Source organism: Ursus americanus, chromosome 14 (genome assembly GCF_024610735.1).
Source record: "Ursus americanus isolate L20-20 chromosome 14, mUrsAme1.1.p, whole genome shotgun sequence".
NCBI classification, from domain to species: domain Eukaryota; kingdom Metazoa; phylum Chordata; class Mammalia; order Carnivora; family Ursidae; genus Ursus; species Ursus americanus.
Genome location: NC_142140.1, coordinates 48754609 through 48775637, shown reverse-complemented (window position 1 = coordinate 48775637; position 21029 = coordinate 48754609). Strand labels below are relative to the sequence as shown.

General features: G+C 40.6%; 2 protein-coding genes across 2 annotated transcripts; one reads left to right on the top strand and one right to left on the bottom strand.

The window, feature by feature from the left end:
• Positions 1-6508: 6508 nt before the first annotated feature.
• Positions 6509-7441, top strand: LOC123796659 (olfactory receptor-like protein OLF4). The gene has a single exon (XM_045804182.2). It carries the CDS (start codon positions 6509-6511, stop codon positions 7439-7441), a length of 933 nt encoding a protein of 310 aa, XP_045660138.2.
• Positions 7442-13370: 5929 nt separating this feature from the next.
• Positions 13371-14339, bottom strand: LOC123779636 (olfactory receptor-like protein OLF4). The gene has a single exon (XM_045777956.2). The coding sequence runs from the start codon at positions 14337-14339 to the stop codon at positions 13371-13373; it is 969 nt and encodes a 322-aa protein (XP_045633912.2).
• Between the last annotated feature and the right edge of the window lie 6690 nt (positions 14340-21029).

Sequence of the window (21029 nt, the reverse complement as noted above, 5' to 3'; positions counted from 1 at the left end):
AGGGCACCTCTTTTGACATCTCATGGTTGAGAGTACTTTTGTGGAAGTACAAGGGTCCGATGAAGAAACTCAAGCCTAAAATCGGAGTAAAATACAGCCAGCATTGAACACACTGAAGAGAGTAAGAGGAACAATTACACTTTACCCATATACCGTTCATCCCAGCGCAGCACACACAGTGCCACGGAGATCTTCTTGTCCAGGGACTTCTCCTGTGGATGAATGTGAGTGTGTGAGTGAGCGCCTGATTTCCTCACCTGTGCAGGATGCTGCCAGTGACACACACTTCATTCCCAACTCACCCAGAAAACTGTCCCAGAGGCAGAGGAATCCTGGACTCACTTCCTGTCCTAGAGGAAGCCTTTTTTGGTATCATCCTGAGCTTAGGAAATGTGGAACTTAGATGGTCACAGAGGTCCCTGTGGATGGAACACCTGCTCTGTGCCAGGGAATTTCCTGTGAGCTCTAAAGTATTACTAAGTTCTCAGACCGAATCCTTACATGGAATTTGTCCAGTTTATAGATAAGGGAACAAAGGCTTAGAAGGTTCATTTCCTGTCATGAGGGAAAAGTGACACCTATAAACTTGTTTGGCCGCCTAAGGTCAGATCAGAGGAGGGTGAGGGGATTCTGAGAGAAGAAGATCACATCTGACTCTGACACTGGACCACAGTCTTAACGTACAAAAGTGTCTACAGACCAAGACAGACAACATCAATGACTGGGATCAAGTTACAGATGCAGACTCTCTGGGCCACCCTAGACATGCCATAGTAGTAGTAGCACTTCCCAAGCTACGAAGTCAAAAATTTCTCCAGATATTTTCAGGTGTCCTCTGGAGGCAAAATCATCCCTGGTTGAGAACCACTGTCCTATCTTGTTGCATTCCAGTCAAAGCACATCAGCTCATAATGACCCAGTTCATAATTCTGGGTTGATCACTCAACCCTTCCAAGTCACATTTCTACAGATGTAGAATGAGGCTTATCATTTTATGGTCCTCATAGAATGGCTTTTGCAAAAATAAATGAGACAAACCATATAAGATTCTGAGATCAGCCCATGGTGCATTAAAAGGTCTAAATAGATCTCTTATTTTCTTTAAAGATTTATTTATTTATTTATTTATTTATTTATTTATTTATTTATTTATTCACTTGACAGAGATAGAGACAGCCAGCGAGAGAGGGAACATAAGCAGGGGGAGTGGGAGAGGAAGAAGCAGGCTCATAGCGGAGGAGCCTGGTGTGGGGCTCGATCCCATAACGCCGGGATCACACCCTGAGCTGAAGGCAGACGCCTAATGACTGCGCTACCCAGGCGCCCCTAAATAGATCTCTTATAACACCAAATGTTTTAAAAGTGAAGGGCTAAATGTCAACTTTAAACCTGTATTAGAAACACTAAACTCCTATTGATTTCTCAGAAGAATTATGAATCCAAGGATTATTGTACCCATGGTTTTATAGCAAAGGAACACACTTTTGCTTGTTGAAGAAGGAAGAGCAATTTTCTAGAGCTATCAGGAGTTGTGTGCCCACCATAAGTCAATGTTTTGGAGACCCAAGGGACATGGTCAAGACAGGTTCCTCAGTCTTCAATTTGGAAAATAACTTTCACTCAGGGCTGTGGAAGTTTCAGTGTTAGAGCTCTGGAAGCCAGGCAAGTTCAGAGAGGAGTAATAAACATTGGATGCACCTAAATTCTAACCTGGTCTCTTGGGAACAGAGAATCTACAGGAAAAAACTCCATTCTGCCCAGATAAGTTCCCATGGGGAGATGTGCTCAGGGGTTGGAGTAATAATGGGAAAGTGTTTAATGAGCAGGGTTAGGGAACAGAAACAGCAAACATAAGGAGCTGTAAATATCTCATCTGCTACAGCCACTGGGCATGTTCAACCTTGACCTGGAGAAGACATGGTTTTTGCATTTGGGTTCCAAAGTCTGGCTGGGGGACTCATGATTCAGTCCTTCCTGCTGTCCTGTTTGGAAACAGAGCTTCAGTCTCCATCATCACCAATCCGAGGGGGAATTCAGACATCCTCATTGAGAACTTCCTCTCAGAGACCCCATCCTGGTGAGTCTCAGAGCTCAGCAGGTATTTCAGGAAAGGTTCAGAGAGAATGAGAGCAGAAAGATTTTACTTGAGGTCACCTGACCGCCTATCCAGCCTAGCCTGGAGCCAAGTGATCATTATGTTTGTTGGTGTGGTGAACTCATTATTTAGTGTGAATTTATTTCATATATTAAAAAAAGAAATGTCTATGAACTTGGCAATAAGGATTACTGTAGATAATTAAGTGGTGGGAATAGAATGAGACTAAAGTAGGAATGGGGGGCATTCTCTTTAGGAAAATGTGTACAGTTCCATGGGGATTTGCAGTAAAGGGGATTATGAAAATAGACTGACTACTAGGTATGAAGGTGGGTGCAGAGCCATGAGGGCATTTAAAAAATATTTTTAAGATGGGGTACATTGGAGCATATTCTGTATTTGTTAGAAAGATCCAAACCTGGATTTTTAACTATAGGAAAGACTGAGGGTTATTGGATTGCAGACCTCCCTCTTCAATAAACCCTCTGGGTCAAACTGTCTCTGCTTCTGAGTGCACCCAACTCTATAGACTCCCACAGTTCATGCCCACTGCAATCCCCTGGGACCCGTGAGCATCACTCCACTTTGTGTCTTTGTGACTGAGTGGTTGTGGGCTTGCACCTACATCTTGTTCTGTTGTTCCCAGGTCACTGCTGGGTGCTACCCTACTGTCCTTTGCAGGGCCACCACTGCCCTGATAGCTGTTGCCCAATCATTGGCCCAGTTGTTTCATCCCTCCCAGGGGGATGGTAAATGGCCCACACATTTTAGTCCTTTTCAGGGTGCTCAGGCAAAGAGTGGTCTCCCTACCAGCCTGACTCCTGGTTTATGGTGACCAGAGCTGAGAGTACCTTGTGGGCTTGCTGACCATAACCAGTGTCCTGGCTCCATTGCTTGGGTGCTGTATGGTTTCAGGCATCTCTTCTTTCTGTGTCTCCTGGGATCCTGAGACCACAATGACCCACCTAGAATTCTGCTCTTTTCATCCCCTGAGCCCCTTTCAGAAAGCCATGTCTTTCACTGGAGTAGATTTATAAGGGTTCAGATTTTGTCCTCTGATCTTATGTCACTTTCCAGTAGCCAGCTTATGGAGGCTTCCTCACCCTCCATTTATCTTCTGATATCTCCCTGCAGATTCAGGTCTCCACACCTCCTACCTTGTAAAAAGAAGTCATTTTCTGCTCATAGCATTCCAGATATATTTTCTTAAATCTCAGGCTGAATTTGTGGGTATTCAGAATGGTTTGATAGATATCCACCTAAATTCAAGGTACCAGATGAAATGAGGTCCCCTACTCTTCCTCCATCTTACCTCCCTCCTTCGTGGTTTATCAATCTTATTAATTCTTTCAAAGAATCAGTCTTCTAGTTTCATTGGTCTGTTCTACTGCTCTTCTGGTTTCTATTTCATTGATTTCTGCTCTTATCTTTATTATTTCTCTTCTCCTGCTTGGTTTAGGCTTTATTTGCTGTTTCCCCCTCTCCAGCTCCTTTAGGTGTACAGTTAGCTTGTGTATTGGAGATTTTTCTAATTTTTTGAGATAGACATGTATTGTAATGTACTTCCCTCTCAGGGCCAGCTTTGCTGTATCCCAAAGGTTTTAAACAGTTGTGTTTTCATTCTCATTAGTTTCTATGAATTTTTTTAAATCTTTCTTTAATTTCCTGGTTGACACATTCATTCTTTTTTTTATTATGTTCATTTAGCCAACATATAGTACATCATTAGTTTTTGTTGTAGTGTCCAATGATTCATTAGTTGCATGTGACACCCACTGCTCATGACAACATGTGCCTCCTTAATACCCATTTATTCTTTAGTAGGATGCTCTTTAACCTCCAAGTGTTTGAGTTCCTTCCAAATTTCCTCTTCTCAGAGGGGAGGAGGGTGGGGGATTGGGATAGGCTGGTGATGGGTAATTAAGGAGGGCACATATTGCATGGTGCACTGGGTGTTATACGCAAATAATGAAACATGGGACATTGCATCAAAAACTGGGGATGTACTGTATGGTGACTAATATAAAAAAATAAAAATTATAAAAACAAAAGAAAACAAAAACAAATTTCCTCTTGTGATTGAGTTCCAGTTTCAAAGCATTGTGGTCTGACACTATGCTGGGAATAATCTCAATATTTTGGTATCAGTTGAGACCTGATTTGTGACCCAGTATGTGATCTAATTTGGAGAAATTTCCATGTGCACTCAAGAAGAATGAGTAGTCTGTTGACTTAGGATGGAATGTTCTGTATATATCTGTGAAGTCCATTTTGCCCTGTGTGTCATTCAAAGCCCCATTTCTTTGTTGATGTTCTGCTTAGATGATCTGTCCATTACTGTGAGTAGGGTTTTGAAGTCCCCTACTATTAATGTATTATTTGCTGTGTGTTTCTTTACTTTGGTTATTAATTGCTTTATATAATTGGCTGCTCCCACATTGGGGGCACAAATATCTACAATTGTTAGATCTTCTTGTTGAATAGACCCTTTAAGTATGATATAGTGTCTCTCTACATCTCTTACTACAGTCTTTGATTTAAAATCTGATTTGTCTGATATGAGATTCTCTCAACTTTACCCTCTGCCCCTCCTGTTCATTCTCACTTGCTCTCTCTTTCTCTAAAAATAAATAAATCTTGTTTAAAAAAGAGATCAAAACCCAAATTGGAGGAATTTCAGAGAAAAGATGCCATCAAGAATCATGAGAGAAGGGGAAGAATCATCTATTACTCAGCCATATGAGGACTAGGGTGGTCAAATACATAGGAATAAATATGGAATAAAAACCAGATGAAGGGCCTGATGTGGATACTGTAATTTAGTGAACGGGGTAGTAAACCTATAGTCAGTTAGTGGTCCCTTAATCTGGAGGAACCCTAGCACCCACAGGGTCTTCCCGCTGTCTCTTCAACCTGGCTTTTCCAATAGGCTATTTGTTCATATTGCTTTTCCCTCATCAGCAGGTAGTGACCTTCTGTTAAATCTTTTCTTGCATTTGGGCGCCTGGGTGGATCAGTTGGTTAAGCATCTGCCTTAAACTCAGGTCATGATCCCAGAGTCCTGGGATCAAGTCCTGCATTGGGCTCCCTCCTCAGTGGGGAGTCTTCTCCCTCTCCCTCTCCCTCTGTGATCTCTCTCTCTAACGAATAAACAAAATCTTAAAAAAAAAAAAAAACTATTATTGCATTCAGTGCCATGGATAAGAAACTTTTGACTATACCCCAGAGGAAAACATACCTTTTACATTTGATCAAGCATGTGTACACAGGCAAACACAGAAATAAGCACTTGCTCATGGACCCTCTAGTACGCATACAGCTCAAGGAGGAAAAGCACAAAATGGTTGGTATGCCCCCGACTGTATACAATGCACTCTGATATTTTCTATTGTGGCTTATTTATTCTCTCTCTCTCTCTCTCTCTCTTTTTCACTGATTTGAATTTTTCTTTAAATAGGATTTTTTTAATAATAATTTTTTATGATTTTATGTTAGTTACCATACAGTATATTCTTAGTTTTTGATGTAGTGTTCCATGATTCATTATTTTATTCTTACAAACCAGTCAGACCCACAAATGGTCCTAATCTCAGAATATGGAAAACATTCCTCTCTCACATCCTCCATTCTTGTGCTAGTAGCTCCCTGCTTCTGTTCTCTTTCTTATCACTGGCAACTTCTGTGAGCAGATTCTCTCCTTCCTTCACGCAATATGTATTTATTCCTACTGTTCCCATCCAAACTATTTCTGGGGCTAAAGGACAGGAGAATGTATAAATACCCAGGGCACTCTCAGTCTACCAGGGACCACACGCAAATTTTAAAAATTAAATTAAAAAATGAGTTTTTTCTCAGTGTCTTTGCACTGGTTGTTCCCTCTGATGGGCACACACTTCCCTGGATAACTTTGTGTTTCCTGCTATCTCCTCCTGGAGGCCTCTGTATAAATGTGTGCTGGCCTACCTAAGCAACAAATAAAAATATAACACCTCATCCACTCTCCTTTTTACCAGCTTTTTCTTCAGAGCACCTGTCACCTTCTGATATTCTCTCTGATCTTTTATCTGCTTATCTTCTCCATTAGTGAACTATGCAGACACTTGTTTCCTGACACCTATACTCTGCCTGGAGGTCAGTCAGTACTCAAGTTTATTCCTCAAATGTGTGACAAAATTTCTCAATAAAAGTATAGAATACACGAGTACTTGGGCAAAAGGCCAAGTGTGGGATGCCCATTCTCATTCAGAGCTGGCATGAGGAGTATGGAGAGGGGACAAGTTCCATACAAAAATGAGGGATATTGACTTTGTGATTGCAAAACAGAGATTGTAGAACTTCAATGATATTTGTAATGTTCATTATTGAGAAAATAAGTCATGTTATTTTTTGTTTCTTGCTAGTCACCTCCACCACATGGAACCAGGAAATGATACACAAATTTCAGAGTTTCACCTTCTGGGATTATCAGAGGACCCAGAACTGCAGCTCCTCATATTTGGGATTTTCCTCTCCATGTACCTGATCACTGTGTTTGGAAACCTGCTCATCATCCTGGCCGTCAGCTCAGACTCCCACCTCCACACCCCCATGTACTTCTTCCTGGCCACCCTGTCCTTTGTAGACATCTGTTTCACCTCCACCACCGTCCCCAAGATTCTGTGGAACACCCAGAATCAGAGCAAAGTCATAACCTATGATGGCTGCATCACTCAGATATTCTTTTTCTTACTATTTGCTGGATTAGATGACTTTCTTCTGGCTGTGATGGCCTATGACCTCTTTGTGGCCATCTGTCACCCCCTGCACTACATGGTCATCATGAATCCAACCTACTGTGTCCTGTTGGTTCTGGTGTCCTGGGTGATGAGTACCCTGAATTCTTTATTACAAAGCTTAATGGTGTTGCAGCTGTCCTTCTGTAGAGAGGTGCAAATCTCCCACGTTTTCTGTGAAATCAATCAGGTGGTCCAACTTGCCTGTTCAGATGCCTTTCTTAATGACATCTTGATGCAATTTGCAGCTGTCCTGCTGGCTGGTTTTCCCCTAGCTGGCATCATTTACTCTTACTCTAAGATTGTTTCCTCCATACTTGGAATTTCATCAGCTCAGGGCAAGGAAAAAGCATTTTCCACCTGTGCATCTCACCTCTCAGTTGTCTCCTTATTTTATTGTATGGCCCTAGGAGTGTACCTTAGCTCTGCTGCTCCCCAGAGCTCCCACACAAGTGCAGTGGGCTTGGTGATGTACACAGTGGTCTCACCCATGCTGAACCCCTTCATCTACAGCCTGAGGAACAGAGACATAAAGGAGGCTCTGAAAAGAATCTTTTGGGTTCCAGTGATATGAGGGCCAATCATTGTGGGCCTGAAGAAGTGCCTGTGATTGTTGGGGTCACAGCCTCAGAGCCAGGAACTGCTATTTTTAGATCAGGTTGTGGAAGTAGCACCTGCTCCTTCTATTTATTTTTCTGAGAGAGCATGAGTGGGGAGAGAATCCTCAAGCATACTTCCTGCTGAGTGTGCAGCCTGAGGTGTGACTTGATTCCAGAGCCCTGAGATCCTGACCAGATCTGAAATCAAGAGTCTGATGCTTAACCAACTGAGCCACCCAGGCACCCCGAGGCTGTCAATCATTTTACATCACTACCTTCACTTCTCTTCCTGAGAATGTGGACTCTAACACTGTTCCCTTTAAGTCTCAGGCTTCTGACAGGGATGTGCAGGCTAGGAAAGCCCGGGCACCCCCTGCACCCCTGTGCTTGTGGACATTCCCACAGATGCTTCTCTGACCAGAGCCTCTGCTGTGGCTGCACCAGCCCTTGGGTTCTCACTGTGACTGCAAGACAGGCCTCAGCAACACCGTCAAAGAACTCTAACAAAACCAGGTTTATTCCTCACAGATCCTGGAGGTCAGAGGCAGAAAGGTCTGGAGGGGGGCAGAGACTTAGAGTGAGTGAGAAAAAGCCCAGAACTGGGGGTCCTGCCTTTATTGGGGTTCATGAGAAGAGCAGCTACGGGTTCCTAGGTTCACTCTTTATTGACCAGTTTAAAATATATGAGCTATATTCTGGAACCGAAGGGGAAAGCAGGGTCACACATGTGTCAGTATCCAGGTTACCCAGGACTTTCTGAAGAGGTGCTTTATGCCTGGAGGCAGCCTGAGTGATTATCTGGAAATAGTGTCCCACACCTGCCAATATGTTTATTCAATATGTTTGTCCTTGAAATGGATGCCTCAGAAATCAAAAGCTTCATGTCAGGCACTTTGTCTGTCAACATGCTCCTGTGCTTCATAACTAGTCTCCTTGTTTTATTCTATCATTCATCTAGGAGTCCAGAATGCCAACCACAGCCACTGGCAAACGTTTATTAGCAAATGTATATCTCCAGTGGAGTCTACATAGAAAGACAAATTTGAATAAATAGATTGACCTGGTATGTTCTTAGAGTCTGAGACAACTGCAAGTGTGAGGATGCATCCTCTTTGGGTAAATACCTAGTAGTGTGATTACTGGATCACAGGGTAGTTCTACTTTTAATTTTTTGAGGAACCTCCACACTGTTTTCTCAGTGGCTCTGCCAGGTTGCATTCCCATCAACAATGCAAGAGGTTGTCCATATCTCGCCAACAACTGTTGTTTCCTGTGTGGTTATTTGTAACCATTCTGACAGGTGTGAGGTGATATCTCATTGTGACTTTCATTTTCTTTTCCCTGATGAATCTTGTTGAGCATCTTTTCATGTGTCTGTTGACCATCTGTATGTCTTCTTTGAAGAAATGTCTGTTCATATTTTCTGGCCCCTTTTAAATTGAATTATTAATTTTTTTGGTGTTGACTTGTTTAAGTTCTTTATATATTTAGGATATATTTTTAATTTTTTTCTCGGTTTATTTTTTTTTAATTTTGTTTTTTCATTATGTTATGTTAATCACCATACAATACATCCTTAGTTTTTGATGTAGTGTTCCATGATTCATTTCTTGGGTATAACACTCAGTGCTCCATGCAATATGTGCCCTCCTTAATACCCATCACCAGGCTAGCCCATCCCCCACTCCCCTCCCCTCTGAAGCTCTCAGTTTGTTTCCCAGAGTCCATAGTCTCTCGTGGTTCATTCCCCCCCCCTTCATTCTTCCCTTCCCAGTCCAACCGATCTCCCTGCTATTTCTTATGTTCCATAAACGAGTGAAACCATATGATAATTGTCTTTCTCTGTTTGACTTATTTCACTTAGCATAATCTCCTCCAGTCCCGTCCATGTTGCTGCAAATGTTGGGTAATCGTTCTTTCTAATGGCTGAGTAATATTCCATTGTATATTTGGATCACATCTTCTTAATCCAGTCATCTGTTGGACCACTTCCATTTGGACAACATCTTCTTAATCCAGTCATCTGTTGAATCCAGTCATCTGCTCCTTCCACAATTTAGTTATTGTCGACATTGCTGCTATGAACATTGGGGTGCATACAGCCCTTCTCTTCACTACATCTGCATCTTTGGGGTAAATACCCAGGGGTGTAATCACTGGGTCATAGGTAGCTTTATTTTTAACTTTTTGAGGAACCTCCATACTGTTTTCCACAGTGGCTGTACCAGCTTGCATTCCCAGTGTAAGAGGAGTCCCCTTTCTCCACAACTTCACCAACACTTGTTGTTTCCTGTCTTGTTATATTTGGCCATTCTAACTGTGTAAGGTGGTATCTAAGAAACTGAGTTTAAGCCTCTCCATTCATTTATCCTTAGGTAAGGGCATTTTGTGTTGAAATCCTACCTTACATTCCCAGTGTAAGAGAAGTCCCCTTTCTCCACAACTTCACCAACACTTGTTGTTTCCTGTCTTGTTATATTTGGCCATTCTAACTGTGTAAGGTGGTATCTAAGAAACTGAGTTTAAGCCTCTCCATTCATTTATCCTTAGGTAAGGGCATTTTGTGTTGAAACCCTACCTTAAGTAGAAAAAATAATAAAGTCATTTTAGAGATATTCAGCCCCGTTAGGTGGTACAGGGAAGTTCTCTTTGCATAAATGTCAATGCGGGTCTGTCTTTGAGGCCTCTGTACTTTAAGATAGGAGAAGCGATGCATTGTTAAAATTAAGGCCAGGTGTTCTATTCTGAATTTTTTTGTCTAAATTTCTCCATTCTTAGTATTTCATGTGAATGCAAACATTCATTCTTTTCATTTCTTTACCCTCCAAATTTCTCTCAAGCTTTCTTTCAACATAGTAGATAGGTTATGATGTTATAATTATGAGTCTTGTACATGTACATGCATGCATATGAGTGTGTTTGTTTGAAAGAAATATGTACATAAATGACATACATTTACATACACGCAACCCTTAGTCTTGAACATTCTTAGGACCCAACAAAGTATTTCCACACATTTCATCTTTCCTCACAACATCCCTTGAAGTTGTATTTAATTATTCCACAGAATAATTTCTTTCTTCAGGAAAAAAGGAAGCCTGGAGGGATTATATCCTAACAATTGCATAATGAAGCAGTTAGAACTTATTCTGTACCTTCTTGAGTTCTATGTAAGTGGAACCATGCAATATGTACCCATGATTTTTCTTTTTTTTTAAATTTTATTATGTTAGTCACCATACAGTATATCATTAATTTTCGATACAGTGTTCCATGATTCATTGTTTGCATAAAACACCCAGTGCTCCATGCAACACGTGCCCTCCTTAGTACCCATCACCAGCCTATCCCAGTCCCCCACTCCCCTCCCCTCCCCTCTGAGATCCTCAGTTTGTTTCCCAGAGTCCAGAGTCTCTCATGGTTCATCTACCCTTCTGATTCCCCCCTTCCTTTTCCCCTTCCTTCTCCTAATGTCTTCCATGCTATTCCTTATGTTCCACATATAAGTGAAGCCATATGATAATTGTCTTTCTCTGCTTGACTTATTTCACTTAGCATAATCCCCTCCAGTTCCATCCATGTCGATGCAATTAGTGGGTATTCCTCCTTTCTGATGCCTGAGTAATATTCCATTGTATATATGGACCACATCTTCTTTATCCATTCATCTGTTGAAGGGCATCTCAGCTCCTTGTAGAGTTTGGCTATTGTGGACATTGCTGCTGTGAACATTGGGGTGCATGTGCCCCTTCTTTTCACTACGTCTGTATCTTTGGAGTAAATACCCAGTAGTGCAATTGCTGGATGACTCCTTCAGTTCCTGAAGTTGCACACTTGACATATGTACAGTTTATCACAAGTAGTAATGCTCCAATAAAATAATTAGAAATTAAAAATTCTAGCGGTACATGACTCAGGGTCAGACCTGGAGCACAGTTAGCTGAGTCACACCAAATGGGGTGGGAGATTTCTCTTTTCTTTTCTCTTTCTCTTTTCTTTCTTTTCTTTTTTTTGTAAGGTTTTATTTATTTATTTGACAGAGAGAGAGCACCAGCGAGAGAGGGAACACAGGAAGGGGGAGTGGGAGAGGAAGAAGCAGGCTCCCAGCAGAGGAGCCCAATGCGGGGCTTGATCCCAGGACTCCGGGATCATGCCTTGAGCTGAAGGCAGACGTTTAATGGCTGAGCCACCCAGGCACCCCGAGATCTCTCTTTCAACTGTGAAAAAGCACTGGCTTACATGTTGATATTAAAATAGTGAAATTAAGGCAATTCATATTTGATAAACTCATTTTTTTCTTGTAAACTAGATTAGCCTAAATATATAAAAGGAGTAAAATGGCATAAATTGGTTCAAGATGGAAGAGCACTACAGCCACACACCTCCTGGATCAGCCTTAGAAACATAATGTAGAGATTTTTACCTTACTAAGGACTCTTGAGGAACCCTGCAGAGATCAGAACAACTCCTTCCCTATAATCCTCTTCGATAATAATGATGCTACATTAAGCCATTTTATTTTAGGATGCTTTGTATGCAGCAACAGCTGATATAACAAGCAAATTATGCAGAACTGAAGGCATTTTTAATAATCTGATTCTTTTTATTGTAGGCATTTTTTTAATAATTGAAGATAACATTCACGATTATTCTGTTCTTCAAGGTTATCTCATGTAACTGTATTAAAAAAATGTGTCCACTGAGGCCCCTTTGAGGCAACATGGAAAAGTTGGACAAGAATCCAAGCTTGCTGGTGAGTCACCCTGTGCTTGTGAGAATGATTGTATAATGGATGATACTGAAATTGTTCATTCACTGACCCTTCAGTGGTTATGGCAAAATTTCAAAGAGTAGGAGATATTCCATTTAGAGAAGTGGAAGGAAACATGTTTGTGTGTGGTACTGGAAAATTTCAACCAGAAAACAGAAAAGAATTTATTTTGCAAGACAATAAATGTATGCTTTAATATTTGGCTTAATCATCCTTAAAGACAAGTTTGATTCTAAGGTCATATTATGTCACTGTATTTTACCCATATTTGTCTTTCTGTGTAGATCCCACTTGGAGACGTGGATATTATTATCATTTTCTTTTTTTTTTAATATTTTGTTTATTTATTTGACAGAGAGACAGGCAGTGAGAGAGGGAACACAAGCAGGGGGAGTGGGAGAGGAAGAAGCAGGCTCCCATCAGAGGAGCCTGATGTGGGGCTCGATCCCAGAACGCCGGGATCACGCCCTGAGCCGAAGGTTGACACTTAATGACTGAGCCACCCAGGCGCCCCTCTTTTTTGTTTTTTTGTTTTTGTTTTTTTGCAAGTGACTATGGTAAGCATGGTAGACACAAGCTGTGTAAGAGGAAAGGATCCTAATGTGTAGAAAAATCCCATGATTAGCTATAACCACCAGTACATCAAAGTCTGCATTCTCAGGAAGAGCAGGGAAGGTAGTGAGATACAAAGGAATGATGTTCACAAAAGGGAAGCACATGGTCTCAGATTTTTCTGTTTAAAATTTAAGTAAATAGCTGTTGTGGCTAAGAGTAGATTTTCCATAGGAATAGTATTCAGTAAATCAAAAGAAAAAAATACTCACTGTGATATATTTTATTTGAAAAGAAATTTTTCATAGCAGATCCATGTAATCTTATGAAATAAGTGAGAATGTCCAAATATTTCATATCCAAGGTTAGGAATAACATTGAGAAAGTAGGAAAATGACAAAGGGAAAATCTCTAGGATATCAGAGATATCACAAAATTTAATTAAGTAAATTATATAAATTATACAGATAGGGTGAGATAAAAAATAAAAATTCTAGTAAAAAAAAAAAACGAGATATGTTCCACTTCAACAATCTGCAACAAGGAATCTCAATATTTAGCTCATGCTTTGAGCTCTGCAATCATGGGCACCTCTTTAGCCCCAGGACAATTGGCCCTTTCAGAGCTGCCATCCCAGAGAATCTCATCAGAGCCCTCTTTATGTCTGTGTTCCTCAGGCTGTAGATGAAGGGGTTCAGCATGGGCGTGACCACCGTGTACATCACAGAGGCCACAGCACTTGCATGGGAGCTCTGGGGAGCAGCAGAGCTAAGGTACACACCGAGAATCATGCAATAAAATAAGGAGACAACGGAGAGGTGAGATGCACAGGTGGAAAATGCTTTATACTTGCCCTGAGCTGATGATATTCTACGTATGGAGGAAACAATCTTAGAATAAGAGTAAAGAATCCCAATGAAGGCACCACCACCCAGCAACAAAGCTCCAAAATACATCACCATGTTATTCAGAAAGGTGTCAGAGCAGGAGAGTTGGATCATCTGATTGAGTTCACAGAAAAAGTGGGGGATTTCCACCTCTGTACAGAAGGACAGCTGCAACACCACTAAAGTTTCTAACAAGGAGTGCAAGAGACTTATGATCCAGCTCACTAGAACCAGCAGTCCACAGAGCCAGGGGTTCATGATGACCGTGTAGTGCAGGGGGTGACAGATGGCCACAAACCGGTCATAGGCCATCACAGTCAGGAGAAAGACATCTAATCCTGCAAAGAGTATGAAAAAATACATCTGTGTGATGCAGCCATCATAGGTTATGACTTTGCTCTGAGTCTGGATGTTCAGCAGCATCTTGGGGACGGTGGTGGAGGTGAAACAGATGTCGACAAAGGACAGGTTGGCCAGGAAGAAGTACATGGGGGTGTGGAGGTGGGAGTCAGAGCTCACGGCCAGGATGAGGAGCAGGTTTCCACACACAGTGATCAGGTACATGGAGAGGAAAAGCTCAAATATGAGGGGCTGCAGTTCCGGTTTCTCTGATAATCCCAGAATCTGAAACTCTAAATTTCTTGTATCATTTCCTGGGTCCATGTGGCGGAGGTGACTACCACTATAGGGGAAAATAACATGACTAATTTTCACACATAGTCACTGCTCACATTGTGGAAATGCAACAATTTATATTTTCCAGTCAGGAAACCAATTACATATAAGGCAAACAATGAATCATGGAACACTGCATCAAAAACTATTGATGTACTGTATGGTGACTAACATGACATAATAATAATAAAAAAAAAGAAACTAATTGCAATATTTTTGAATGGATTTGGGCTCCTTGAGATGATCCCCACTTCCTCTCTGATTATGAATTTCCATCCCAACATCAGATTTTTCTGAAAGTTCAGGTATTGTACACTTTTATCAAGAAATCATTTCATGAACTTGAGGAATATATAGAGTGTTGACCATGTCTTGGAAATTCCTAGTCATACAGTAGAGGGTGCTGAAAAGCAAAAGTTTCTACAATTCAATGATTGTGATAGGATAGAAGCAGATATAAAAATTAAATAATTGTAAGATGGTGACAGATGCTATGAAGAAAATGGAAGCAGGTTGTAGGAGAAAGTGGATGGGTGTTATGTTGGGTGTTCAGTCAAGACTGGCTAAGAAGGTGACATTTGAATAGAGACCTCAAGGAAAAAAGGGTGGAAGATGGGAGGTCTTCCTGGCAGAGGGAACTGTCAGTGCAAGGGCTTTAAGAAAGTGTTTCTGTCAGAAAATTAAGGCTCAGAAGGGAGCCAGTGTGTTGAGGGGAATGGGCAAGTGGGAGAGTGAGGAAAGGTGGTCGCAGTGAATTTTGGAGAACCATGTGGCCTCATAGCTGCTTAAATTTCAAGACACAGCGACTTCCTCATCCACACTACATACCTCTTGCACTTTTTGATCTGGTTGCAATAGCATCTTGTCCATTGACACCCTTCCTTAGTATCATGTATTGATGAAGTTTGGCCTGTGTATTATAATGGTCACCTTGTAATAGAAGATCCCATGTATTCCTGCTCTGAGGACCACTCTCACTCATCAAGGTGCCCATGCACATGTGCACACACACACACACACACACACACACACACACACACTCACATTCACAGCACATCATGTCCTCCCGTTGTTTGTTGTTCTATGTCCTTCTCATCTCCCCCATGCCTGCCCCAACACAGTGTTTAGGATATGAATGCATACACATCAAATTACCTTTCCATCAGGAATGTAGAAATAAGACCCAAAAATTCCTATTCATAGCTTCCCAGGGACAAATCATCTTGGGGCTACATTTTGGAGTGGCCACTTTCTGACTTGTGTGTAAAGAAACATAAATAATTGTGTTCAGTAAAGGAGGGGGAGAGGGAGAGGGAGAAATGAGAGGGAGATAAAGAGTAAAATGATCTAATAAGCGCAGTTTTCTTGACAGACTGTGAGGAAGGAAAGCTGCTTTGGTGGTAGTGACTTCAGGTCCTGGTTACATCTCATTTATACCCAGCAAAAATAATAAAAGAGCAAAATTAAATTTGTTCACAGCACAAAGTAGCGACATCTTTATGGTGTGAAACACCTTACAGATTGAACATCACAAGAGAAAAATGAGTAAAAAGAATAAACCAACACTTCACAAAATCTGGGTGCTTTTATTACCAGATAGATGACTTGTTTTTCCTGTGCCTATTCCATATTTATTTGACCAGTTGGTTTTTATTTGGTCCAATAGAGGATGAGGTGAGTCCCTTTATCACTTTTCTTACATGACATCTATTTTGTGTTTACTTGTCATTCTCACCCTATGGGTTTTAGTCACATTCTTGACAAGTCCGATGAGCACAACTGCTATGGTTCTGTTCCTTTCCCAAAATGCAAAAGCCTTCACCGACTCCAGACAATCCTACACACCTCATGGCAATCTGTCCTCTTACTCTGAGTACACTTCATGTGACTTATCTGAGGACAGTATCTCGTGCTCACATTTATCTCACTGCACTCTTGTCTGTTACTGTGATGTAAGGACCAAAGGAGCAAGGACTTCACTTGTGCTGTTCATGTTTTTCTTTATGAGTGTGGATGTATATGCACTTATATAGAAACAAATGAAAGAAAATGAGACGTTATGAAATACAGAGAATGAGAGAGGTGATAAAACCAGGTTAAGGGGAGCAGTTTCAGTGTAACTTTATTCAACAAAAATAAGGGGAGTGTAGAGAATTAACTGAAACAGGATCTACAGGAGCGGTAATTCCACAAAATCAATATGAAGGAATATTAAAATTCCCCACGACCTTGAAATAGAAAGGTACAACACGTAAAGTTCTTAGAAATTTCTGGAATGTACCAGATGCTCTTTTGGTATGTGTTGAATGAATCAGGAATTAGAGCTCATTAAATATGTAGATTTAATACATGGCAAAGTTGCAATTCAGTTTTGTTGGAAAATGGATTATTGATGGAAATTGTCACAAAAGGCTTTCTACATGGAAGGAAGTGCAGTGGCTGCTTGTCTCACACACCTCACAAAAATCAGAAGGAGTAAACCCTCAGCGTAAGAGTAGCCATCCCATTCTAGATGCACATCCAGAAACCTACACATGAAATCCACAGGCAAAGCATTATAATTAAGGCAAAAAACTCAGAAGTAAGAAGATAGATTTAACTAAACAAAATTTAATACTATTTTATGACCAAAAATATTTCACTAAAAGTCAGTAGAGAAACTGTGATTTATAACAATTATTTGAAATGCTGATAATTATAGATAAATCGGTATATAATATGTGGACATATAATAATAATATACAAATGTGCATGGTGATGAAATACAGGAATCTTTGCTCAAGCTTATTAACAGTTTAAAGACGCTACAAGAATTTCTCACACCCAACACCCTGAGAAAACAATTAAAGTGCTGTCACATTAATTGGGTTTGAAATTTTTAAACAAGTAGCAAATGTGTACTTTTTTTTTGCCGATTAATTTTTATCTTTTTAGAATAATATTTTTTTATTATATTATGTTAGTCACCATACAGTACATCCCTGGTTTTTGATGCAAAGTTTGATGATTCATTAGTTGCGTATAACACCCAGTGCACCATGCAATACATGCCCTCCTTACTACCCATCTTTCTAATTTTGTTGTCAGAATTGTGTAGTGTTATAGTGCCTTGGGGAGGATCTGAAGAGAGTTAAAATATTAAAATGTAGATGTTTTGGGGACATCTCACTGGCTCATTCAGTAGAGCATGGGACTCTTGAGCTTGGGGTTGTAAGTTCAAGCCCAATTTTGGGTGTAGAGATTACTTAAAAAAATAAATAAATAAAATAAAAAATAAAATAAAAATAAATAAATAAATAAAAAATAAAATAAAATAAATTAAAAAAATAAAATAAAAAATAAAAATAAAATAAAAAATAAATACAGATATGCTCTAACTCAGGGTTTCTCAGTCTGTGCACTACAGACATTCTGGGCCAGAGACTTCTCTGTGGTGGGCTGTGTTCTATGCATACAGGATGTTAGAGCATCCCTGGCCTCCGCATGCCCCTCCCCAGTGTGACAACCCAAAAAGTCTTCTAACATTACTCAATGTCCCTGGGGACCTAATAACCTTTGATTATGAAACATAGTTTGACCTATTTAAAACTGTTTTGTAGCATTGATATAATCATAATTTAAGAAGGAAAAGATATGATAGATCATCAGAAGTGTAAATGACACAGCCACACCATGAGATGTCATGTAAGTGTTGAAATCATGAATCAGCATTACACTGGTGGACTGGGGGACATGTAGAAGGTATTCCCGAGTCAGAAAGACTGGGGGAGAAAATCTAGAAAGAAAGATTGTGCCAGAACATAAAGGTTACTTATGATTTGCATAGGTTTCTTTTCATAGATCCGAATTGAAAGCATGTGAATTTGTAAGTGTATATAACACAGGATAGTTTTAGAAGAGACAGAGCCTTTTGAAAGATAGAAGAACAGTGAAACTGTACTTAGGGGAAGCAGAGTGGCTCAAAGCAACTGTCTGAAATGAAATTGAAGGAGAACCCAAAACCAACTTCTGAACAAAAATCTTTTAAAGGAGATAATGCTAAGTGAAATAAGTCAAGCAGAGAGAGACAACTGTCATATGATTTCTCTCATCTATGGAACATAAGAACTAGGATGATCAGTAGGGGAAGAAAGGGATAAAGAAAGGGGGATAATCAGAAGGGGGAATGAAACATGAGAGACTATGGACTATGAGAAACAAACTGAGGGCCTCAGAGGGGAGGGGGGTGGGGGAATGGGATAGACTGGTGATGGGTAGTAAGGAGGGCACGTATAGCATGGTGCACTGGGTGTTATACGCAACTAATGAATCATCGAACTTCACATCGGAAACCAGGGATGTACTGTATGGTGACTAACATAATATAATAAAAAATCATTAAAAAAATTAATGATATCGACATGGATCCAAATCTAAATTAGATTGTCAAGGCCTAGGGAATAAAGAATTTAAAAAAGTAATTTAAGGTGGAAAGAAAGCGATATCTAAAGTTTCATGTCACATAAAGAGATATGGGACAAGTATGCTTATGGAAGGTAAAGGTGATTCTTGGTTAAAAGCAAAAAATCCCTTCGAAGTGATGGCATTTTATTTTACAAATAGATCCAATAATAAAGGCCACAAGGAACAATAAGGACTACAGAGACGTGAACACTAGTTGGAAATAAGTATAAAGGGTGATTTGTGAGCAATAAGTGTGCAGAAGGACATGCACTTTCATTTTTTGGAAAGCTGGTATTCACAAGTGAATAAGTGAATAATATCAAGGTGACAGATCAATTATTCAGCAAAAAAAAAAAAACTAGAAAAAGCAGCGTATGGAATATATTATGACTACCTCACAGACTTTACCACACAGAATTTATACACTCTCACACATTCTGCACAAATATATCTACACATACATAAAAAAGTGAAATGGCAAGTAGCTAAATTGGTAAAATAAACAGTAATCTTTCCCTGAAAGAACATAATAAGAAACAGGAAAAAAACCGATCATACCCCACTATGCAAACACCAAGGACACCCACAATTTTCAACGGAGAAAGTGAGTGGTGAGCTAAGCCAGACCCTGTTCAGGCTCACAGGTATCGAGGTAATCATAAAGGAAGCTCATCAGCAGACCCTTTTTCACATAATACGTGTAAAACATTTCATTTGAATACTGAAGAGAGAGGAGGTACTGTGATATGTATGTTTCACGTACTGCTCTTGCAAGGATATACCTGCAAGAATTTTTTTGTCCGGATTTTTCTCGTCAGTACGGAAATGTAGTCTAATATGTTCCATCTTAAACATGAAAAGACATGTTTTCACATCACTGTATATCCTTCCACAGCTAATACTTGACTTTTCCACTCTGGATAATTGCAAATATCCTTGGTCTTATGTTCTACTTTTATGCTTCCCATTCCTTATCTAATTGGGTTTCCATTTTTACCATTTAGTTGTTATGTTGAACCTTGCATTTCTGAATTCAAAATTCACTTCTATTTTTACCATCATAAATACATAAATGAATCAATCAATACATTTCTTAATTAAGCCAGCATACAGGCACAACAAACTCTCAGCTCTGGGCTGGGCTGCGCTGGCCCTGAGGTGACCTCAGATAGACGCTGTTCTCTTTCATTCTCTTGACCTTCTCCTGCGTTCCCTACTGGGCAGTAAAACTCATCTAGATGGGGTCTCTGAGAGGAAGGTCTCTACATGGACATCAAAGTACCTGTCTGATTGGTAGATGATGGAGGAGGAAGCTCTGTATCCAGACAAGAGAGCAGGAATGAGTCAGACTCCAGTGCCCCATCCAGACTCAGGACTGCACAAGAGATGACCAGGTCTTGTACAGCCCAAGGTTGCCTGAGCTGCAGGACTGCAACAGAGGAGTATTTACAGCTGGTTCAGTCTGCTCATTAGGATCATTTCCCTCCTGTTCCTCCCACCTGTAGGCACATGATCTCCCTGCGGGACACTAGTGTGGACAGAAAGGAAAATTTTCCTATTGAAATTCTGTTCCTAGGGGACTGGCTGATAAGCCAGGTGAAGTGAATGTTTTCTCCTGTTTAAGACTGAGGAATCCAGTCTTGGATTCCTGGACCCTGAACCCAGGGTCCCCTGGCTTCTTCAAACATTGACTTGAATTCTGTCAGGACGCTCCCAGTTTTTAAACTCTGTGCCAGTGGTCCCAAGCAGAGGTGGTTCTCTTCCCCTGGGCACATCTAGCAATGTCTGAGGGACACTGCTAAACACCTCCACTGAGCAGGACAGTTCCCAACACAGATAATGACCCTGCCTCAAAGCTCATATTGAGAGTGTGAGAAAATGTACTCTAGACCAGCACTTCTCCAACTTCAAAGTGCATGTGAATCACCTAGGATTCTAGCTCAAATGTAGATTCTGCTTTTGAAGATGCTGGTGGGCCCAGGAGTTCAGCATTTCTAACAAGCTCCTGAGTGAGGTCGATGCTGCAGGTCGTGGTCTGTGGACCACTCTTTGAAAATCAAGGCTGCGCCCCTTTGATAGAGTAAGGTGCAGGTGTCATAGGCCTTCTTCACAAAAAAATATCGTGTTTGCCTAAAATTTGGAATGAGAATTGTATCCAGTCATTGTAGAGGCTGTAATAAATTCTGTGTTTGTTTCTTTTATATTAGGACTCTTGAGTGGCACCAAATAAAATAC

Coding starts and splice junctions, on each gene's coding strand:
- LOC123796659 (XM_045804182.2), top strand. CDS start 6,509: ATGGAACCAGGAAATGATACACAAATTTCAGAGTTTCACCTTCTGGGA.
- LOC123779636 (XM_045777956.2), bottom strand. CDS start 14,339: ATGGACCCAGGAAATGATACAAGAAATTTAGAGTTTCAGATTCTGGGA.